The sequence below is a fragment of the Lates calcarifer genome, linkage group LG12, assembly GCF_001640805.2.
Source record: "Lates calcarifer isolate ASB-BC8 linkage group LG12, TLL_Latcal_v3, whole genome shotgun sequence".
NCBI classification, from domain to species: Eukaryota; Metazoa; Chordata; class Actinopteri; family Centropomidae; genus Lates; species Lates calcarifer.
This window is the reverse complement of record NC_066844.1, coordinates 25,717,718-25,741,769: the sequence shown is the minus strand read 5'-3', so window position 1 is coordinate 25,741,769 and position 24,052 is coordinate 25,717,718. Positions and strand designations below refer to the sequence as shown.

Below are 24,052 nucleotides of genomic sequence, written 5' to 3'. Positions count from 1 at the left end.
TGGAAATAATACATTACACATGCTCGACTTTAGCTCGTAAAATGTTAAAGGGAACTGCATGTTCTGTTAACAAACTACTGAGCAGTGTCAGGGTTTGACAGGTCAGCTATTAATAAGATCCTAAAGTCTGCGGAGAGTGGCAGACACTCACTGAAAAAGACAAATACTTACCGTCCATCACATATAATGTAGTGGTCAACTTACTAACATGACATAACAGTATGTTGAGGTTTCTCCAGGGTTTTTAAAACCTCTCAGAAAGCAATTTAATACCTGTTTCATATCAGTTACTGTCACTAAAGTGTGATTGAAAGCTAGTTTCTTCTTAATACATCACATTTTGACACATTTTGTAAATAATTCCTAACAATAACAGTAATTCTTAATGAGTCAAAATCAAGCTAATTAGTGCTACCTGGACGTCATATCCCTGAATGGGACAAGATTGCGCAGTTACTGCATGAATGACATCCATTGTGCGATCCTCATGTCACATGCAGTGTTTATTTATTTTTCTGTCTTCCTGCTTCACAAGTCTGTTGAGTTACACTTTTGCTTTCCTCCTTTAGTCGGACACCATGGTGGAGCCAGTCCCTGAGTCCATCAACTTTCCCTCGGAGGAGGAGAAGATCCTGCAGTTTTGGGGAGAGAAGGACTGCTTCCAGGAATGCCTCAGACAGTCCAAGAACAGGCCTAAGTAAATCCACCTGTTTTGGTTTTTCCTGGTTATGAATTAACTAGGCTGAAGATATATTCCCATGCTAAGCTGTCGAAGCATAAAATGAGATTTTGTGAAATAACATTTGGCTCAAGTGAACTTCTTTGAGAAATGATAATGAATAGTTTGAGTAGTTTCGAGCAGCAACAATGTCACGTCGCTGAAATTTTTCAATCGTGGTTAAAGATTGTTTTTAGTGATTGTCATTCCAGCTGTTGTTTCCAAATGAAGAAGCTGTATTTCCTGGCTGACCAGTTGTTCTTAGATTCCATTGTGTGCTTTCAGAATTTAATCTTAGTGAGTATCAGTACATGTCCAGCATATGAAAACACATAGAGGAAAAAATGGACCATTAAGATCATTTTAATGAAGTGTTATGTTATGTGTTAAAAGTCAGGCAGCACAAACATTAAATGTTAGGTAAAAAGAAAATGATGTTTATTTTAAGTTTTTCAACTGGAATTAATGGAAAAAGGATGAAAAATATTTGAACTGTGTCACAGGGGCTTTGTTGTTCAAAGAAAATACTTTAAAAAAATCAAATCTCTGCTCATATCTCTTATTTACATCAATTACCTTTCAAAAATAATTTGTAGTTTTTCACTTTTTAGCCCACTAAAGATAAAATGTCATGATGACATGAGGCAGACTAAAGTGCATTAGCTAAGAGGGACTGTCACATACAGACCCTCACTAATACTAATAGACATTTAACTAGATTATTGTTTGGTAACACCAAATAGTAAAAAATACATGTGACAACAATGTCAATAAAAGGGGAATAGCACAGCATCATGTGTCAAACACTGTCTCTTAGCCTGCTCCAGCTCATACTGGATTTGTAACCTCAAAACTGTTTTTGTTCAGGCTGAAGAAGCAGTGAATACACTGCTTTCTTATATGAAACAACCATGAGAACACCTGCGTAAAGGAGGACTGTCAATGTTGCGTTTCTGTTATCGTACATGCTTCACTGCAAAGAGGAAACTCCTCACTTTATCAGTGATAAAATACTCAGGCCAGATTTCCTTTAAAAAATATTTTGCTGCCTGTTTCCCAACCAGGTACACCTTCTACGACGGCCCTCCCTTTGCCACGGGTTTACCCCACTACGGTCACATCCTAGCCGGCACCATCAAGGACATTGTTACTCGCTTTGCCCACCAGAGCGGCTTCCATGTGGACCGGCGCTTTGGCTGGGACTGTCACGGCCTGCCTGTGGTACGATTTTACCTTCATGAATATAGTTAACAGCCCTGTGAATATTTAGTTTATTTACAGCTTGTGTCTCACGTCCTGTGTGTTTCTGCAGGAGTATGAGATTGACAAGACACTGGGGATCAAAGGGCCTGAAGATGTGGCCAAGATGGGCATTGCTGAGTACAACAAGCAGTGCAGAAACATTGTGATGAGATACTCCAACGAGTGGGAGGTGAGCATACACAGAAGAATAATATGTTCATGTGAGAGAACTTTGTAGCCATACTTGTGAAACCAGTTTGGTTTTGTTGTTATATGTCAATTCAAATTACATACTGTGTTAAATAAAACAGTGCATCATCTGAAACACAGCGTGTGACTGTGATGCTCTTTTGATTTATTGTGGATTTGTTTCTGTTTTTTCTCCAGACTTCAGTGAAGCGAATGGGCCGGTGGATTGACTTCAACAATGACTACAAGACGCTCTACCCGTGGTTCATGGAGACTGTCTGGTAGGGATGTCAGACATTTTATATTTACGAGTTTTGGCTTTAAGACACATCATTTACATTCTGACATAAACACAGGAGCACATGAATAACAACCACAATCTATATATAGCAAATTTACCATATAAAACGACATAAGATCAAAAACAGAAAACAAATCAGATCTGTCTTATGTGCAGTCACTCTTTGCCTTTGCCGTCTTTTGATGTTTTTCTTCACTCACACAGGTGGGTGTTCAGACAGCTGTATGACAAGGGTCTGGTGTACCGAGGTGTCAAAGTCATGCCTTTCTCCACCGCCTGCAACACCCCTCTCTCCAACTTCGAGTCCCACCAGAACTACAAGGTTGGTAGAAATGATCTGCTGGTCTAACGTTGTGCTGCAGAGTTCAGAGAGACCAGAGACAAATGAATCATGTATATCATAGTGAAGAGAGAGACGGAGTAAAAGCTGAACTGACCTAATCTCTGTGTTTGTTTTATTTTTATTTTTTTGCAGGATGTTCAGGATCCATCTGTGATCGTCAACTTCCCGCTGGTCGACAATCAAGATGTTGCTTTGATTGCCTGGACGACCACACCCTGGACACTGCCGAGCAACCTCGCCCTCTGTGTGAACCCGGAGTTCCTCTATGTCCAGGTGAAAGGTGAGAGACAAAACGAGACACAAATGCAGTGTATTGTGTAATATTTGTGCTGTTGGATGTCCATCAAACTGTAAACAAAGAGACAGCACAATTTTTTTTCCAACATTTAATAGTTATTTGTTGTTTTCTGATGTTTTCCTGGAGCTGTCACTATTGCTTTTAATTTTTGATGTGAGTAGCTCCTGCGTTTTCTTTGTACAGTGCCATCAGCAGCGCCTTCAAAAATCACGGTGTTTTTTAGGACGCACTTTGACTGTTTTAAGTGTGGTGTGGAATGGGATGCAGCTGAAGTTCTTGAAGAATCATTGTTTAGTTGCCTAAGCCGATATAAACAATCACTGAAATGCTGAAAAGAAAACACAGTTGTTTTGTTGCTGTTGTCTGTGCTTTCTTCAAGTCATTGTTGGGGGAAAAGAAAGGACATTAGTGCTCACACATCCTGCTGACAAACATGTTTGTGTTGAGGTTTACTTGAATTACCGGGATTGGTTGTTTTGTTGAACGATGTTGCTTAAATGCTGTTGCTTAAGGCCAAAGTTTTCAGAGTGGAAATCTTGTTTCCCTTGTGGGTTCAGTGTTGTGGACCTCAGCATCAGCTGATGGGTGTTTTTATTCAGAAAGAACAAACAAGAACAAATTAGCAGAGGAGGAGTGCTGCCTTGGCAAATTGCACCCAGAGGAAAGGATTTCTGTACCGTAATGTGTTGGTGGACTTTTTAGCTTTTGGCTGCGTTTTAGCTGATGAAATAACACTGTTATTTTGTTGTATGACAAAGGACTCTCTGTGAGTGGAACTTAGTTTTTATCTGTAACCAACCAGACGCTCTGCATTCATAACCTGATGTTAACATGGGCTCATTAGAAACATTATCTGTCCTCCCAGTGGATGGAGACTCACCCACATAAAATGCACCTGTCGGATTTAAACAAAAGAGCATTAAATGCCATGTATCAGCTCTGCTAATGGTTTCTATATACAGGCTGCACTAAGGCGTTTTAAGAGGTAACTTAATAAGGGCACCATCTGAAATTAATGTCTTTATAAAGGAAGCGTCTGAGTTCAAATCGAACGTGGGACCTGACAGGTCTTTTAATGCACAGACTAACACCAGTCAACAACCAAATAAAATTTCAAAGCAAAGTCAAAGGTTAAAACGGTGCCTTTTATCAAGTATTTGTGCTTTCGGGCCACAGCGCTGTCAGAGACATGATGTATATACACTCAGTAGCCAGTTTATTTGATACAAACCACAGTGAATCTTCCCCTCGTGAAGGTTGTGAAGTTCAGTTTGTGTTGAAACTGTTTCAGAGAGTGTGTTGTCATTTTGGAGGCTGTACTCGATGCTGCTTAATTAATTGATAGATAATTGATGGATGACAATTTTGTAGACACAAAGACTTTTGCCACTATCAGTTAATCTGCCACTTATTTTCTCAGTTAATTGATAATTGTTTGGCCTATAAAATGTCAAAAGTTGATATAATTTACGTCGGCTGTAAATTTGATATTTTGTAGCTGCTCGAGCAAACAAACATCAATTTAGATTCTTAAATCTTAACATGAAGATTTGTCATTATTTCTGCCTGTCACAGACGAAACATTAAAAAAATAGTCTACACAGAAAATATAATATATAACATCTTTGCTCACCTTACATGTATCGGTCAGTTATATTTCCAGGTTTCTGTGGAGAGCAGTCTGATTTTTGTAATTATCTTGATTAACATTTCTTTCAGGCCTTTTGCACAGCAGCCGTTTTGACTCGTCAGTGTAATAAAAGCACAGGTGTTACTAATAACATTAAAATGGCTTGGTTTTAATGTGATTCAGCCATCATTAATTTTCTCATTCAAATCTGTTTTTTTTTCGTATTGTGACATTTAAAATGAGTTCAGTAAAAAAAGGTCTTTTGTTGTAAGTTGAACTGACAGATTGGTGTGTGTGTGTGTGTGTGTGTGACGTACATTACTGTGCAGTTCAGCCCTGAGAAATGTGGATGAACCTCAAATCAGGTCACTTAAAAAAAGTGTTGTCCTTGTTCAAATATAAAAGAAAATACTCCAGAGAGGTGGCTACTGTTTTTCTGTTACCCTCCTGTTGTAGTTTTTGGTTCCCTGTGAGAGGAACTGGTGAGTTTTTAAAAGGATGACCTAGATTCACAGAAGCTTGTCGTAGCCTCTTTCAGCCTGCAGGGGGCACTGTTGAAGCACAGTCTGTCATTCTGAGTGCACCTCCTGCTCTGTGCTGCATGGGAGATCGCCTTGGAATACCAATGAATGTTTTTTTTCCTCTCTCTCTTTTTTTCTTGTATCATCTCAGTCTCTCTTTTTATCTCCCGTCCTCTCTCGCTCCATCTTCATCCTAATTTTTTCTCTCATTTTCTTATCGCTCTCTTTGCCTCCACATCCACCTGTTTTTGTCCTTCGTTGTTCTTATTTTCTCTCTCTCTCTGTCTCTTTTGTGTGTTGCCTCCTCTCTCTTTCCCTTGCATCCTTTGTCGCTGTTTGAGTTTAGGGTTGTCAGCAGCGGCAGGTCTGAGCTGTGCAGTCATTTGTCACACCACGGAGGGGAAGAAACATCTTTTATTGATGCTGCCCCCTTCTCTCTCTCTCTTTTTTGGTGTCTCACCGACTCAGGCCGTTTGGTTTTTGCCCTCCTCACAACTGTCGTTCCTGCTGCTCTCAACCTCTCCTCTGTTATTTCTCCTAAAATCCCTGTTCATTTTTCCAGGAGGGTTCAGTTCCCCCCAAAATGTCAGGCAGTTATCCTACATGAGGCGGCAACTTTTCAGCAGCACTGGATTCATTTAGCTCAGTTTCAGTCGAGCGGTTGTAGCTACTCACCTGACCTTGACTTTATGGCTGGCTGTGTTATTATGGAGCTGTACTTACTGTGTACCTCTTGCTATCAGCTACATGGATTCGAGCCGTGTTCGATGAGTTGCTGTTTATCATACATGAAATTCAGTTCAATAAACATAAATCACCCTGCAGGGGTTACTTAGATAGCAGACTTTAAAAAATGACCATCATTTCATTTCGTATTGATCAGTATCATCATTGTGAGGTTTGAAAGCTGAAAGATGAACCAAAAAGAAACAGGGAGAAAATCCAAACAGCTGCTGGGAGTTTTGTGTTAATCTGTCGACCTTCTCCAAAACACTATTTTTTTTTGTTTTCCAGGTTTCAGCTGTGTGGCAGTCACACGATGAAAGCTTATTTAATCTTTAACAGCTTAGACCAGAGTCAGATGAATGCCATACATAGTATAGTCTCTTTGTTTGGCATTGAAACTTTATGCTGTTGAAGAGAAGTTCTTTTTTTTTTACACCTCACAGTTACTAACCCCTGACTTTTTGTTTTGTTTTTCTCCTACTTCAACGACCTCTATGCTTTATTGAACAATGAATATATAAATACCAAGGCAGTGTAAACACAGCATTATGATCCTTTGGTGTCTGAGTACACACGCTCAAATTCATATTCAGATTCATAAATTAGAAATGACAAACAGATAATAAGAACCTTACTGACGATGATTTCAGTAGTTGTTGGGGTAGTGACACTTGCTCAAAGGCCTTTTCTCAGACCTATATATTTTTATCTGTATGTTACCATCAGGCATCTACATTGTTATTTTGATAAATCTTATCATTTTTATGCAGATGACACTCAGCTCTACTTGTCAGTCAAATATGAAGATCTCTGTAATTTGATTAACCTGGATGACTGCCTGGCAGCCATGAGATGCCTGAGGTCTCATAATTTTCTAAAACTGAGTGAGGATAAAACAGAGGTCCTCATTAAAGCCCTCAATAGACCCTGCAACAGACCCTGGGATGTTTGACCCCAGACATCAAACAACACAGTAAAAATTTAGATTTCATTTTAGATTCTATTCTTAATCTTTCCATGCATAATAAAGACGCTTGTGCTTCCTTATTGCAGGTAGGAAATATCTCTTTAGAGTAGACAAATTCTATTTCTTAAATGTTCTGATTCGTGCTTTTGTGTCTTCACACTGCAGATGAGTATGTAGCTCATCTGTAGATTGTTCGAAATGCTGCAGCTTTAGTCCAGTGTTGGCCTCTTTCCTTTGGCCAACAGTGATATTTATCATATGTGTTTGATGCCTTTTGTTTCTGTATCGCCTTATAACACTTAAATAAATCTTTCTTGCTTACTTAATGGATTTTCTCCCTTTGCAAAAACATGTGCAAACCTCTCTTTTGTTTCTCTGCAGATGCATTCATGTGTGTTTTTCTGTTCGTCTCTCAGATAACACCACAGGCAAGACCTACATCATGATGGAGGCCAGGCTGGGAGCTCTGTTTAAGTCAGAGGGCGAGTACACTCTGCTGGACAAGTGAGTACACAAGACCTTATAACGACCCTAAAAACACACAGAGAATGAAAATGACTAATACCTTTAATATAGATGTTTGAGCTTAAAAGCAGTCAAACTGCACCAGTGCTTTGCTGAGCTGCTGGTTAGATCAGAAATAAAGGGTTCGAACGTTAATCTGCTCTCAAGACTAATTAGAATTTGGGGTCAAAGGTCAAGGTCACCAGGACCTCACAAACATTTTTTTTTAAACCATAACTGAAGAGTTCACACACTAATTAACTGCATATGGACTGGTTGGTGGAGGCACACAACCGTGAGACAGTCATTCTAATTAAGAGTTTACATCAATTTTTACTCCCCCTTCCTGAAAAGTTTTGATTAAAAAAAATTCAAACCTAGCTGCTGTCTTTCAGCGAGAGCCCAACTTGTATTTTACATTTCCTGTGAAAGGTTTTCTCCTCTAACTTAGAGTTAAGAGACAGCGATGAAGTTACTGACAGGAGAATTAACAGAGAGGTGTATCTTACCAGCTGAGTGTTGTTCTGTGCAGCGGAAAGCAAATCAAATTCCCAATTTCCCAGTTCACTGGATGATTCTGGAGCGGAGGGAAAGTGCAGAATGGAGCAGGGGAAAAAAAAAAAAAGAGGCGAGGTGAGATGAAGAAAATACCTGAGTGAATAAAGAATACAGGGTGTACTGAAACCTGATGGAGCACATTTCCAGGCATGATTTATATCCACTCGACCCATATATTGGACAAATTAACCCGCAATAAAAACGGCATGTAGAAAAAGGTTGCTCCACAGAGTCATACACAGGGACAGGGGCGTCTTTACTGGAATGATAACTACAAAAAACAGCGTTTTTTGACTTTAAACCTGAAACAGAGATTTCAGGAGATCCTGGGGCATCCCTTTTCATCTACCACCGTCGTCACGTTAAAATCTTAATTTGTTTACTCTGGTTTAAGACCAAATGTCTGCTGAACTAATGACATTTTCATCACCAATCAGCAGTAGGAATGTGTGTTAATTAGCAAATCACTGCTGCTGCTCATAAAACTTCCTGCTGTGAGCTCATGGTAATAGCTGAGGGTGACTCTGACGAGTGTATCAACAGCTGGACAGTTAGAGGACACTGTTTACAGCTGTTTTTGTAAGTAAATTAAAGAGAAACTGGGCCTGGGGAGGGGGTGGGATTTTAAGAGGTGAGGCTTCCATCCACAGTAGAAATCCTGCTCTCGTAGCTTCACATTAAGACCTTTCTGGTTCTGCTTTCTTTGATTTTAAGTCTTGACTGTGCTTCGTCAGAGGTTGTGGTTGTATAGGATTTCTGCAGGTTGGAGAGATGGGGAGGTGGGAAAAAAATGTGTTAAATGTGTTTTATGTGTTTTCAGATTTCCTGGCAAGACACTTAAAGGGAAAAAATACAAGCCTCTCTTCCAGTACTTTGCCAAGGTTTGTAGAGTCTGTGTTCTCGTTCCCTCCCGTTCTATGTGTTTGTCACAAAATGAAGACAGACCTATGTCTGACATCTCTGTTTACGTTCTCTAAATCTGTCTCTTAATCTCTCTCACTGTCTGTGGCTGTACCTTTTTTTGCTTCCTCACCACTCGCCCCCTCTCATCTAATTCTTCTCGTCCTCATTTCACTTCAGTGTGGGGAGAAGGGAGCGTTCCAGGTGGTGACGGATAACTACGTCAAGGAGGAAGAGGGCACCGGAGTGGTCCACCAGGCACCTTACTTTGGAGCTGTAAGTATTGTTTTTCAACACTTTTGTGCTTTTTTCTTTATTGTAACCGCAGAAAATACTTGATTATTTTTTTGATCAGCCTGGTCATCAGGACTTCTAAACAAGACCAAGAACCATATCAACAAAAACGTAATCGTCATCAAGACTTAAAGATTAGGAGTATAAGCTCATGATGCTCTCAATGAGTGGACACTCTCCTCCTTTAATTACAACATACACATCTTCCTTGTGTGATTTGGAATGAGAAGTTGAGAAATAGATCTAATACTTGTGAAACCTTGCCTCTAGTAAGCTTGTTTTGACAGCCCTGCAGTTGCCCATATGGAGCGCACTCTGAGGAAAACAAGGTCACCTTTGTCTGGTGTAACTTTATGGATGGCTTCCCTGTCATCTTAGGAAAAAAAATAAGTGCATCTCGGAGTGTGTAGTGTTTTCTGTCTCTCCAGGAAGCTTTGCCTTTATGTTACCAGTGCAGTTATGTTCTGTTTGATTGTGTTTTCAGAAGGTTTTTCAGTCACAGTAGTTAACATGTTCTCTCCATTTGTTGGTATTGTCCCTCGTTGTGTTGCTTTAAGAGAATACATTGGATTATTTATCACTTTATAGTCGGATGTAGAACTAAATTTAACTGCTTCAACTGATTCAGAATTCAGGATCTTTACCCACAGGCCCTTTTTATTTGTACATTCAAACCTATCGATTTATAATTTTCATTTCTTTAAATTATTGCAGAATACTGTGTCTCAGGTCTGACACTGTAGAATCCTTAAACCTCTCGTGTACTGTGTTTCTTTCAGTGATCTATTCACTTTAGTGATGAGTGTTTTATGAAATATTTGTGTTGAATCGTACCATATTGGTTTTGCTAGAGTCTAGGGGCCAGAGCAGAGGTGCTATCAGAGATATTGGGTCATTGCTAATAGGTTAGATGCCCTTGTCAAGGGCAGATGGATGCCCCTGTGGCTGTAGCCAGCTGTGGATACTCAGTTTCTTAGCTTTTTCTTCTGCCCTCTCTGTTTACATCACTGCAGCCCAGTCTTTACGGAGGTGTGGCGTAAACCCTTCACATCAACGTCTCACTCACATTTACATTTAAATGTCTGATTTTTATTAAGATACAGTGTCAGTTATTTAGCGATCGCATACATGTTGATTAGTCGGTGAAGACGTGAAACTCAAAAGCGTTTGCGTGCGCTCTGAAGATATATGGTGAGAGGAAAACACACTGTCAAACTACATTTTTCAAATTTTATGTTGTTATGACTAGATGTGAAATGACCCTGTGAGCCATCCATCATGGGTCTAGACAGGGTGTTTGAATACAAAATACATTTACAGCTGGACAGTACTCAGATCTTTCATGCATAGCTGTCACATACCAGTGATGCTTGTTTCAACACTGTAAAAAGTGTCCAGCTCAGTAAGGAATTCAATAAGGAATCATTACACATCTTTTAACTAGGGGCTGCCAATCGTGTTAGATAATTACTTATCTTCCATCTTCCAGTATTATTCACACAAATGGAACGATCATGAGTTGAACCAGGTCGCTATTAGTTTCAAGATAATATAATTTAACACAAAGCAAAATTAGAAATACATTCTCAAGATGTAATAATGTGCTACAGTACATGGCTTGCATTGAATCGTATTATGGAAACCTAACACCTTTATCGAAATCGTCCCTAAACTGTGTATCATTTTCTCTGTAGGATGATTACAGGGTGTGCACTGAATACAACATCATCCAGAGGGACCAGGCTCCTATCTGCCCTGTGGACGCCTCAGGCTGCTTCACTTCAGAGGTCACTGACTTTGCGGGACAGTATGTCAAAGTGAGTGACACAGAAGACATTTACATGTAGATTAGGTTTGCAGACATTTCAGGCATTCCACCCCTGGTAAGAACCACCGGTACGATAGACGGGATAAATCCCTCAACAATATTGATATCCGGTTTAATTCAGCATTTTCCGCTTTCTGGTTACCCACTCTCCTATTTCTCTCCATTTCCTCTGTTTATATCTGGAAAGTGCATCTTTTTGAAATGATTTTTTAAGTCTCTCTCTCTGCACAGGAATGTGCCCTGTCCTCCTGGTTACAGGTTTAATGCTTTTTAGAATTACTTTATGTAGTAACTGAAATGAAAATATGAAATATTTATCATGCTTTTCCGAATGCAATTTATTCTTTAGCTGCGTGACTTGGTGATATGGAGGGAGTTGAGGGAATCCGCGTCAGAGCAGTTTCACAAAGTTGTGTGGGAAAACCTGCTGCCAAAGCACATTGTCACTGTTTACCAGTGCACTGTGTGCCTTCCTCCTCCTTGTCACACCCAACTTCATTACCATCCTAAGTGGATATTGAGTGAAAAATAGCAGCCATACATGATCTGATCACTATTTCACATCCTGGCGCAAAGGCCAGGGAGTGGACTCGACCCGCCTGGCCACTAACAGTACAGCGTTAGCTAATAAAGAGCATGCAGCCACAGTTCTCTGAAAGTCTGTCATAATCCACTTTTAAAATATGTTCAAACCGAGCGCGAGTTTCAAGGCTGTCTGAGACATTCTTTATTGCCGGCATAAAAAGTCAGAGGTGATCTGAGGCAGCGTCAGTCGCGTTGTGGGCTACGTAAAGAGAAGCCGAGAGAGCAGCTGTTCTTCTGAGAAACAAAACGGTATTCACACAACATGAGAGCTGCGTCTTACACCCAGAAGAGCCTGCAAGTTAGCGGCTCGGGCGGCAGAGTAAGGGTTCAGAGCCCGTCGCCGTCCCGGTGCCGTGGATCCTCGTACGACAGCCGTGGACGCTCAGGTTATCGCAGCACTGCTGTCGAGCTAGGGCACAGAGATACACCAGCACTATGCCAACGAGAAAGAGGAGATGCAGGAGCTCAACGTCAAGTTTGCAGGATACATCGAGAAGGTCCAGGCACTAGAGCAGAGAAACGCTGCCCTTCAAGCTGAGCTGGCTTCCCTGCAGAGCCGCTACAAGGGAGGCCCCACGGGCATCGCAGAAGAATATGAGCTCAAGTTTAAAGAGGTGCGGGAGCTGATCGAGGCCCTGACTAACGAGAAAGGAGCAGCTGATATTGAAAGGGGCTACATTGAGGAGGAGGTTGAAGTGTGGAGACTAAAGGTGGAGGAGGAGCTGGCACTCAAAGAAGAAGCAGAAATGATCCTGAGGGAGTTTCGCCAGGACGTTGACAACGCAACACTGCAGAAGGCCGAGCTGGAGAAGCGCATCGAGCAACTGGTGGCCGAGATAGAGTTTCTCAAGAAGCTGCATGATGAAGAGGTGGCTGACCTCATGAAGCAGATTGAGGACTCTAAGATTACGGCCGAACTGGAGGGTGATCGACCTGACCTGGCCGCCTACCTGCGCAACATGCGTGCAGAGATAGAGGCTGTCGCCGCCCGCAACGTCCAGGAAGCTGAGAAGTGGTACAAGAGCAAGTTCGACACCCTCAAGGAGCACGCTGGAAAGCACGAAGATCAGATGAAGACCATGAAAGACGAGATCACGACCTTCCACAACCAGGTGACAGACCTGCAGAACCAGATTGACGGCCTGAGGGCTCGCAACGTGGCCCTGGAGCAGCAGCTGGAGGACATGGAGATGTCCCACATGGATAAGGTGGGAGGCCTGGAGGGTGTCATCGCTCAGTTGGAGACCCAGCTCTGCGAAACCAAACTGGAGATGACCAAGTATCTCCAAGACTACCAGGAACTGCTGCACATTAAGCTCAAGCTGGATGCAGAGATCGCCACCTACAGGAAGCTGCTGGAAGGAGAGGAGCACAGGCTTGGAATTGCCAAAGAAGCCTGAATATCCGGGATGAGAGGAGCAGGAGGTCCAAAGCAGCAGCAGAGCATCGTGGATGGAGAGATTATCTCAGTCTAGTTAAAAAGAGACTAAATTCTTCCCTGTCTTAGCCATTCTTTCCCTTCTCACCGTCCTGACTGCGATGGCTGGGTATTGTTTGAAATTTTTCAATACCAGTGTTGACACCACACCTGAGATTCAGTACGAGACCAAAACGATACTTGTACTTTTCAAATTACAACAAATAAAGCCAATAACAGCAAAAATGTTGATGTCTAAACACGTGTTGTTTGACAAGAACAATTTTAGAACAGCCTAAAATAGATCCAATAAAAAATGAGGGGAAAAAAATGCACTTTTAATATCATGTGTGTGACTTTCCCTACATTTTGATTCAAATCTGGATTGATCTGATTAAAACAGACGTAGGTAAACAAGATTATGAATCTGACCAGACATTTGCTAACAGCTTCCTGTACTCGACTCGTTTTGGATCTTCTGGTGTTTCGGGGCAAATTTCTCCTGGTACTAGAAATGTGTTGAGGTTTGATACCCATCCCTCCTTACCCCTGTCATTTACCCTGCCACACCCTGACCCCATTCTCCCTACAGATCTGCTTGCTTCCCAGTCCTTCCCTTCATCTTCCTGCAAGTCTTTTCATTTTCCTTCCCTAACTCCTGTATCCCTTCCTACTCTATTTTTTGTCATCTCTCCTTGCTCCTACCCTTCTCCTTCCTCCTGCTCCTATAGTTACCCCCACTGTGTTCAACATCCCCCCTCCTCCCCCTTTTCCCGTCAAGTCAACCCCTCTCTTTTCCCTCTGTCTCTTCCCTTTGCTACAGTTGCTCACTTTTCGCCGTCACTGCTTCTCTTGCCTTCACGACGAAATGCTTTTGTTCTGCTTTGATGTGTCACATCTAAGCCCAAACCAAGCAGAGCAAATAGCCTCAGTGTTATGACTGGTCCTCACAGTCTCCCTCGATTATTCAGAATGTTTCGACAACACACAACTGTTGACCATTTACACTAATGTTGACCAACTGTTACTTAATAAAGATTGAAGTGAGTGCATCCAAAATAATGCAGTGATGATTTTTCTTTTCTCCTGCATCTTCTTTCTTGATGTCCCCTTTCTTACTTTGTCGCTTTTCTGTGATAACTTTATTTTTATGTGTGCTCTCCATCCATCTCTTTACCCTCATTTTATGAGTCAGACCCAGTAAATCTCAGTTTACTGTTTTGCTTTTTTCTTTATCCTCTAAGTAAGTTGAAGATACAGAATCTGCCACTAAGAAATAAAATGGCTGTGTGAATCCAGCCTCAGGTTGCTATATGTTGATTATTTTTCCCAGCGTGCAAGCTGCGTTTGATGCTTTAGCTGGAGTAGCTCAAATTATAAAACACAAGAGTAAGATGACTGTTTTGGTAATAGTAACTCTGCTGATTAATTATGCCTCATGGCAAAGAGTCACAGATACGTGTGAGTAATTTAGTGACATATCTAGTAGTCCTCATTTGGCCAGGTGGTGTAATGGGTTTATTCTCTCAGTGGGTTGCAGGTGAGTGTCCATATCACAAGTGTGCTTTCATGTTTTAATGAGCTTGGGTCAGGGCATTACAAAATTTACCCCTGGCTGAGAAAGTTTAGAAGCTCTCTCTACAAAGAGGTCGTGACCAACAGTCTGCCAAGCACCGCGCTGAAAAGTCATATTTATGAGCTTCCTGTGAATTGCACTGTGAACTTGGTTAGTGGGAGATGAAATAGTGCGTGATGAGCCACCGGGCTGATTGCATATTAGATTGTTTGCCATAAACAATGAGCTGGATGACAGAACAGACAATTTCTCCCTACCTGTTTTGTGATATTTATAATAGCTGTAGGAGCAGAGCGATGACCTTGGCTGCAAATGACTTTTCTGCAAGGGAGCGTTTAGCCGTGGTGTTCAGTGATGCAGAGGCTTCCTCCGCAAGAAAGTTTGATAATGAATCTTTTTTTTTTTTTTTTTTTTTAAAGTTTGGTGGGACAAATATTTAGGGAACACTACAGCTTCAGAAAGAGAAAGATTAATATGGTGAATAAAGACGTGATTATGTGGCAGATCAACCAGAATCCTTAATTAAAGCAAAGCTTTAGACGCACAAGTAATTTTAATCATCTGGTTTTCATGTATTTAAAGAGCAACAAAGTCCTCCAGTGGTTGAACAGCTCGGTCTTGCTGTAGGTGTACTCCTGGGTGTGTCAGTACACTGGGACGTCACAGTTGGGTGTGGACTCAGGTGAAACTCTTTATTTTTTGAATTTAATAAAACATATCTAATGTTTTTTTTGTTCTTTTACAGGACGCTGACAAGAACATCATCAAGTGGCTGAAGGAGAACGGCCGCCTCGTCAATGCCAGCAGCTTCAAACATAGTTACCCCTTCTGCTGGAGGTGAGAGTTTTAACTGTAAAACTTGTGTCCAACTCACTGTAACTAACAACTTGACTTTGAATCTTCCGCTGTGGGCACCTGCTGGAGATGAGGGTTAGAGGTCACAAATGTTAGGCCTGCACAAATTAAATATTATCTTCTCTGCTTCGATGCGGGAAGCCTTTGTAGTGGTAGAGGACATAATGTACTGGGTTAACCTGCAGTACAGCACAGAGGTTTGAGGTTCGCCTGCGCTCACGCCTCCCTCAGGATCAGCAGCACAGGATGTCAATAGAGGTTTTGTGGCCTCTGCACAGAAACAACTCACAAAGCCAGTGTCACTTCAGTGACTCACACACAACCTCTCAAGGTCCCACATTGTCACAATGTGACTATCAGGACACACACACACACACTCGCAAACGTACTTTTTTAGTGGACTAAGTCGCTCTCTCACTTGGAGCAGCTGCGACCTGACCTGAGGAGGATTAATTAACCTCAGTAAATATGCAGAGATGTGCTCTCTAAGCCACTAGGACACATCGGCTCGTAGAGATGAAACAGTTGTGTTATTAACCGTGCAGCACCTGTACGGCTGTGATCCAAACAGCTACATAAAAGCCCGGTCTCTTAAAAGTATTCTGTTTTATATTAAAATAAAAATAAATCCATGGTTAATTCAAGTTTATCGAGTTTAACGCTCTAAAATGCATCATCAGGACTGTGTATGTGTGGTTTGATCTGATTTGATTGATGGTAGATCTCTCATGAAATTACTAAAGAACTTTGACAAACCCCTAATAAACAGTTTTATAAATTGGAATTTGTATTAATGTTATGAATGTTTCATGTCATGTGTTTATGCACCTGCAGGTCCGACACGCCTCTGATCTACAAAGCGGTGCCCAGCTGGTTTGTCCGAGTGGAGCACATGGTGGACAAACTGCTGGACAACAATGGAAAATGCTACTGGTGAGCTGTTTTCTGAAACGACTGGTAGCTAAGCTCGGTGCTAAGTGACAGTGAGATGGCAGGAATGAGCTTCTTGCCAAACAGGTGGTGTAAAATACTTCATATACTTACAGCCACGACTCTGTGCTACTACATCACGTGGTTGCCTGTCTCTGCAGGACAGACAACAATGGGTGCAGTCATTTTAAATGGGAAGATATTAGATTGAAAATAAAAGCTGCTGCAAGGACTTCTCTTCATTTTTCATTAGATTCGGCATTATTACAATGCACATGGGACTGGTGTTTTATCGAAAACATTAGCATGATGCTAATTGTAATGGCAGAAAATGGAGCAAAAGTAAGCGTCAGCATGATGGCTTTGCTAAGTGGTATTACCCTTGGTGCTCCCAGTGCTCTTTTCTGAGCCACAGTAGCTGCCTCTGGTAATGGGACTGTCAAACTGAGATGAATGACTAGCCGCTAGGAAGGTGAAGACGCACAGACACACATGTACATAGAGACCGACACAAACGCACACACTACTTTAAAGGCTAAGTTCCTTATCTAAAGGGTATCAGTGTTATATGCACTCAGTTACCAGTTTATTAGGTGCACCCAGCTAAAACTAATGCAGTCCAATACAACAGTCCTGCACTAAACGCTACCTCAAGGTTTAATGGTCGTTTTTTTATTGAAGCTGAGGTGTTAGTCTGCGGTGCTGTTGAACTGTATTGTGTTAAACTGAGAGTTTCTGTTATTTAACCCACCCTCACTGATATAAATAGGGTGGTGGTATAAAACAATACAATTCAACAGTTGATACGATCAATAATATGTCAGAAAATAATAAAATTTAAGATGTGAAATTTTGACGGTTTTGCTAGACAACTTAAATTTAGATAAAGTTACTGCTCACGGATTAACTTATTATTTCAGTGCTGCGGTAGAACACAAAGAGATGTAAGATGTTTGTAGATAGAATGAAACAATGTCTAAAGAATCTCTGTAAATTTATACTGATTTTTGGTAAAAATGGTCAGAAACTAAACATATTTGCTCATATTTCCTTCCTGTGTCTATGTGGCTGCATATTGATGGTGATTCTCTGATGCAGCTTTGTAATTAGGCTTATTCCCAAACCCTAATTAATTGATTTTTTTTTTTTTAATTTAAAAAAAGAAAGAACATTTGATTTCTTTTTGATGAGACTTTCATTCTTGAGTTCTAGTCCCGGGAAGATTTGTCTGTCGGTGAGAGTTGCCAGCTCATCAGCATCCGAATAAAAGTAAAATCCTTGCAGAGTTCACTACCTCTGTATGAAGTTCATTTCGGCTGATGAGAGAGTTAAAAAAGCCCCTTCAGAAAGCAAAGTGCTAGTTATCATATTCTCAGAGTGATTTGTTCATTTTTATCTCTCTTTACTCTAATGGTGCAGTGGGTAGACTCGGGCTAAGTATCTATTGAGAGAGTTCAGTCTGATTTCTGCAGACGTCCGTCTGTCTGAATAAATTAATAACCAGATTAATGAAAGAGGAGCTGGTCTCTTTTGAGGCTTAAGGTGCAGGAAGCTTGGCCACTGTTGTGTGAAGAAACTGCAGTGGTGATTAACTGATCCTAAAATGACTCAGGCTGCACCTTTTCTTCTTTCTGTCACTTTTTAAACCCGACTGACTGTTCATTAAACTCGCCTCACTTAGTCACTATTTCTGCACCTGTCCAGCTTTCCATGCAGTCAGTCAGAACAGTGGCAGATTGACCTCTCAATAATTGTAGTAATGTTGGAAACAATGGATCTGTAATATCAGACAGAGGCAGATAAAGTAATCTTCTCTCAGTCAGTGAATTTTGTAGGTTGCTAGCAGATTTTAGCAGCTGTAGTTAGATAGGAAGCTGATCTCACATCAGCTGAGGTCTTAAAAATGCACCCGATGGTTACAGGTCCCTGACAATAAGTCTACTTGGGGGCAGAGGTTAGATTTTATTGTTTATATTTTCACTTGTAAGGTAAGAGGAGGAAGAGCCAGGTGAACATGGAGTTTCTACCTTAGATAGTAAACTAATTAGCCGGACATGCTAACATTTGCAGCTTATTAAAGAAGATGGAAATGGCTCATGGCTTCAACATGCAGATAAATCAAAGCTCACAGACCTGCCTTGCCTAGTTACTGTCGTTAAGCAATGATTGGACAATCACTGTTCAGGGGGCGGAGTTTAGAGAATGATCTGTTACCCAATTTGTTGAACCTTGTCCTGCTTTTTAATTTATTATCCTCCTTACCTTTTTTCCCATCATGCTGCACATTCGCGATCTGTCCCTCCCCGACCACAACCTCTGCCCCCCCCCCGAGTCCCTGTCGCAGCGTCTCTACATATAACAGAAGCCAGTTCATGTTAAATGGCTCTTCTGTGCTTCTCCAGCACAAGACAGCACAGTTTAAACTCTACATTTAGCATGAGCAGGGGGAGGGGGGGCAGAGAGCAGCAGCAGCAGAGAAAAAAAATCATTAAATTGATATATTAGGGGCCTAAATAGAAATGCCTCCTACAAATGGGAATTGATGAACTTGTTGCTCAGCGCGTGGATTTATACCCCCCCTCTGCTCCTCTGAGCACAGCAAGAGAGGGGGGACAGAAAGAAATGAGAGAAAGAGGAAGAGATTGTGAGATAGCGGATTAAAGCTAGGAATCGGTTGAGGCAAAATAGGAGGTAGAGGGAGAGGGAAAAGGAGGAGGATGCCTTGAAGGGAATGTTAACCTTTGCAGTTGAGCTTCATAAAGAGAACAGTGCAGTTTATTTTTAGGGCTAAAAATGAAGAAGAAGAGGAGGAGAAGCCTGCTCAGTAAAGGGATAAATACTTTTAGTTTAATCACGATGTCTGCAGGTCTTTAGAAATGTTTAAAAAGTATTCAGCTCTGTGTAATGTTAGTAATGAAATGTTTTGAATCAGTCAGGAGACAACAGAAAGTGGGATTATTTCAGCAGTGGATCAGTCTGTTTCTGTTTCAGACCTGTAGCAAACACTGACACTACTGCTGGCGACAGTAGCTAGCTCAAAATAATGTCAATTTTAGCAATAAATATGAATATTATAAATGGCTGATGTGCATCATTTCAGGCAAAATCCTACACACACACTTGATTGTCCTTGTGTGTGCAATTGTGCTTTACATTTCCAAAGTAATTAAAACCGAATGCGTAATGTGATTCTGTCTTTGTCTCTGCAGGGTTCCAGAGTTTGTGCGTGAGAAGCGTTTCGGGAACTGGCTGAGAGACGCACGCGACTGGGCGATTTCGAGGAACCGTTACTGGGGCACGCCAATCCCTCTCTGGGTCAGCGACGACTTCGAGGAGGTCAGGAAAACACAAAACAGGCACTTGTTATGCTTTAATAGAGCACTCAGTGCTTCTAATGTGTCTTTGTGCTCCGCAGAGATCACACAATTTGTCTGTGTCATGACCAAATATCAAGACAGTTATTCTTTTCCAAGGGAGCTGATCGCAGCTCTGGCAGCACTCACAAATCGTATAATTGAAAAGTTGAACTCTCTGTAACTCTCACTTTTATTTACCATAGCAATGAGTTAGGGGAAAAATGTCTTGTGTCTCACTAAAGGAAGATTGGTCTGCTGCGAGGGTACAGAAATCCAGCTCTTCTCAGAAATTGGCAGGGTGAAAATTTTTCTCGCTGACCTCTTTTTGACACTAACATAATTTAGCATATCTGGCCGTTTTTTTTTTTTTTTATGTGTGCGCGGGGGCTTGTGTAGGAGAGGCTTTCTGGCATGGCAGAGTGAGGTGACCACGGTGTCAAACCAGAGAGTGTAGCGTGACTCCGTACTGCGGTTATAGTCAGCTCCCCTCGGGCGCCATCGCCGAGTGCCTCCGTAAACTCAACATATGAATGATTCATTAATGTAAACAGCAAATAAACACCAACCAAAATGCGTTTGGTTTCTCTTCAAGCCAGTTAAGGCAACTTCAAAGGTCCTCAAGACAAACGGCAATCGTGGAGGGGAAAGGAAAGAAGACACGCAAAATAAGGGGAGGAGGAAGAGGAGGAGGGGGGTCAGAATAAATTAGCCGGTGAGGGAATTGAGGGACGAGAAGGGGGTAAAATGAGGGATGAGAGGAGGCAGCGTAGAAGAGAGCCAAACTGTAAACGTTCGTCTTGATATTGGATGTTCGTTGCCAAACCCGGCTGACTGTGTGAAGTAGACTGAACTGAATAGAGATGTCAGAATTGGGTTGTTTGAGCGTTTGAAAAATGAAGTGTTGGTCCCCTGGCTGAAAGAGGGACAGCCAGCGACCTGCTTGCTGGAAATAGCATTGTGACTGTTTCCAGAACACTCGCGCTCCCTGGTGCATCCCTTACACACCCCTCAGCGGCAAATCACACACCCAAAACTAAAGCTTTAAGAGTGTGTCTGTGTGTGTGTGAGACAATGTGATTTCTGTCTCAGTATCTCTTCTTTTTGTTCCCCCTCTCCTCTCTCTCTCTGTCCCTGTCCCTGTCTTTTTGGGTATGTTTCTTTTTGCTCCGTCTTCTTTTGTGTCTGATGGTGGTGTGTCAGCCTGTATCTGGGCCATGTTACCTGCTGCTGTGGTAAAACTAGAGCAGAGCCTACAGGTTAATTCTCTGAGGAGACAAGATAACACACTTTACCATACTTTCTAAGGTAAAGTTACTCAGGAAGTGTGTTGAGGTAGGCCTACTTTTAACTGGTTGTTTTCTGTGATAATCTAATACATAAAACAGGCAGACAGATTCATCAGGATTGTTTAAATAAATAATGGTCCAACTCAGGATAAATACAACTGGCTTCAGTTCCTGTGGGTTTAAAGACATAGTTACTGGAAATATGATTATTTGCTTTTTTCGTCAGGAGGTAGATGGTAGAAGGTTACTGCGATGGTAAATATGAAGCTACTGCCAGAGGCTGGGTAACTTATGTCTGCACATATGGGAGGAAACCAGCTAGCCTGGCTCTTTCCAAAGGACTAATCTGCTAATTTGCCTTACAGCACCTTTAAAGCGCACTAATTAACATGATGTATCTCATTTGTTTAATCTGTACAAAAACCAAAATGTAAAAACAACTCCGTGCATAGTTTCATATTTACTGTACAGACAGAGACGTGTCCTCTTATCTAACTCAGGGGGAAGTCTTAATTGCTCTAATAATAAAAGTCCAGAAACCACAAATATTCCTTTTACAATGATAAAAAAACAGTGAATGTTGGGCTTGTTTATTAATCAACTTGTTTTCCCATTAATGGTTTATCTCCTCATGTAGGAGTTTGTTGCTGTTAATGCTGTGTTTGTGTGTGTGTGTGCCCGTTCGTCAGGTGGTGTGTGTAGGGTCCATGGCCGAACTGGAGGAGCTGACCGGAGTCAAAGTAACTGATCTGCATCGGGAGAGGTGAGTCACTGATCAGCCACTGAGATTATCAGACAGCTACCTGAACGTGTACACAGCCACGTTTCTGTCTGCTGCGACAGTGCAACTCCATCACGTCTACATGCTGAGTGTGTGTGCAGTAAACATGACGTCTGTGATACAGCGCCTGTGCATGTATATGTGTCTGTGTTTGACTTCCACTTTAAATCCTCCCTGCGTCCCTCTGATGTGGAACACAGATCACTTTACTCTTCCGCTCTTCGTCGGCTAGTTACCTTTAATCATTTCCACAGGGCTGGCCATCTTTAATTGATGGAGGAGGAAGAGGTCGCTTTCTTCCTGCTCCTGGGTTTGGGTTGGATGTTAAGTGTTTCTCTGCAGGTCTGGTAGTCTTGGAAAAGTAATTAAAATATTACTATAATAAAGAAGACTTAAACACGTCAAAGAATAACTCATCAGTTATAAAGCAGTGTAGTAGTTTAAAAGAGAATGGTTTGTTGTAACCCTAACTCTTTTTAATTTAAATATATTTATATATATTTCTCATGTAACTTTTCCCTATTTCATGTCTTTATGCTAAGCTAATCGGCTGAGGCTTCTTATGTTGCGTGCAGACATGAGAGTGATATCTAACCTGCACGAAGAAAGCAAATAAGCACAGTTAAATGTTGAACTCTTGCTTTAAAACCAGCTGAACAGTAAACTCAGTGACTTGTCTCATTTGTTCTGTTGGTGTGAACAGACACAGTCTAAATGTTAGGAGAAGCTTGCTTTGAATTTTTTGCCCAACTTGAAAAACTTTTCCACCAAAGTCAAGATGTGTGCGTCACTAACAGCTAAATGGGTAGACTGTAATCACTCCACGTTATAATAAGTGAAGTGGCCAGCAAGTGAAGATAATAGCTCTGCCTGCATTGTAGGAAAGTGAACATTTTAGCAAAAATATTCTACTCGACGCACAGCGAAAATCACATATTAAACTACTCAGGATGTACTCAGCAGTACTTTTCTTTTTGGAAAATTCCTGCCTTCCTTCTATAGGCCCTGGGACAGAGCTCTTAAGAGCAGCAGAGTACTGCAACAGAGCAGCTTTAGTGGTTAATAGCAGATTACTGAAGGTGTAATCTTTGGTTTATAGGCCTGAATGCGTATAATTCTGTACATTTGCAGCAGCTGTTGCTGCAGGGGAAAAGAAAGTAAATGCGGTTAATCGACTTCCTGTTTATATATTATTTAGATGTTTTGTTGTTGGGTTTTCTTTGCTCAGAATACACGTTTGATCCGGGTTTGATAGGCACTTCACACAGGCTGACATTTTATAACTACTACAAAAGCCAGGTTCGTCTGTTTTTCCTCAGGTTAGGTAACTTTTCTGACGAAACGCTGACTTTGTTCATAGGCTGAATCTCAGCGAGTCAGTGTTTGGAGTAAATGAATCCATATTCTTTTGTCTGAAACGTATGACCCAAAGCAATAACCGACCTTATTCTGCTGGGTGTCAGCAAAACATGAGCACCACTGTTCTTTTCTTAAACCTCATTCCCAGCGGTGAAAGATTATAAAATCGTTGCTCGGGATCGCAGCCAGAAAGCCTATAGACCCGTGGATCTATACACTGTACAAATGTGTAAATAGTTCCCTATGGCGCCAATAAAACCTGAAATAAAACAGAACTGGTCAAATTCTTATTGCCTCCATCTGTCTCAACAACTGCTTTTCCTTTCACTTTCTTTCTCTCTGTGTCTCACTCTTTCTCTGCCCCAGCATTGACAGTCTGACCATCCCGTCGCGGTGTGGGAAGGGCGTGCTGCGGAGGGTCACCGAGGTGTTCGACTGCTGGTTCGAGAGCGGCAGCATGCCCTACGCCCAGGTCCACTACCCCTTCGAAAACAGGAAGGAGTTTGAGGACGCTTTCCCCGCAGACTTCATCGCCGAAGGCATTGACCAGACGAGGGGATGGTAAGATTCGGATGAGTGGATCGTTGGATGGAGGGAACTAATGGAGGGGTAGATGGAAAAGAGGGTGACAGATGAGGAGGAGAGACACACTTCCCTGCTGATTTCATTGAGGGAATTGATGAGAGCAGAGCGTGAATGCATGGATAAACACAGAGAGAATCAGACAGACGAGTGTTTCCCTCAAACTTCTGAATTGAATGATTTGGTTCAAATGATGGAAAATGGTTGAATTATAAACAAAGAGATTAAATTGGTGAATTTCTTTGGTTTGTTTTGGAATGAATCATTATGTTGAATTGTGCCTGTTACCCTGACTGTGTGTGTCTT

General features: G+C 41.6%; 2 protein-coding genes across 3 annotated transcripts in view; both read left to right on the top strand.

Annotated features, from left to right (window-relative positions):
• The window catches only part of iars1 (isoleucyl-tRNA synthetase 1), an 83,755-nt gene that overhangs the window by 38,900 nt on the left and 20,803 nt on the right, over positions 1 to 24,052 (top strand). For both annotated transcript variants that reach the window (XM_051074497.1, XM_051074496.1), the window contains exons 2-16: positions 570 to 697; positions 1,783 to 1,939; positions 2,031 to 2,150; positions 2,348 to 2,430; positions 2,655 to 2,772; positions 2,926 to 3,073; positions 7,352 to 7,439; positions 8,818 to 8,878; positions 9,078 to 9,173; positions 10,886 to 11,008; positions 15,343 to 15,434; positions 16,287 to 16,385; positions 19,592 to 19,718; positions 21,714 to 21,787; positions 23,531 to 23,725. In XM_051074497.1, coding sequence (XP_050930454.1) covers positions 579 to 697; positions 1,783 to 1,939; positions 2,031 to 2,150; positions 2,348 to 2,430; positions 2,655 to 2,772; positions 2,926 to 3,073; positions 7,352 to 7,439; positions 8,818 to 8,878; positions 9,078 to 9,173; positions 10,886 to 11,008; positions 15,343 to 15,434; positions 16,287 to 16,385; positions 19,592 to 19,718; positions 21,714 to 21,787; positions 23,531 to 23,725 — 1,700 coding nt within the window. In that variant the 5' untranslated portion in view covers positions 570 to 578. The remainder of the gene's footprint in view (positions 1 to 569; positions 698 to 1,782; positions 1,940 to 2,030; positions 2,151 to 2,347; positions 2,431 to 2,654; positions 2,773 to 2,925; positions 3,074 to 7,351; positions 7,440 to 8,817; positions 8,879 to 9,077; positions 9,174 to 10,885; positions 11,009 to 15,342; positions 15,435 to 16,286; positions 16,386 to 19,591; positions 19,719 to 21,713; positions 21,788 to 23,530; positions 23,726 to 24,052) is intronic.
• Positions 11,017 to 15,333, top strand: LOC108891048 (desmin-like). The gene is given in 2 exon segments (XM_018688157.2): positions 11,017 to 12,016; positions 12,018 to 15,333. Coding segments are annotated over 2 exon segments (1,137 nt in total). The 5' UTR covers positions 11,017 to 11,866; the 3' UTR covers positions 13,005 to 15,333.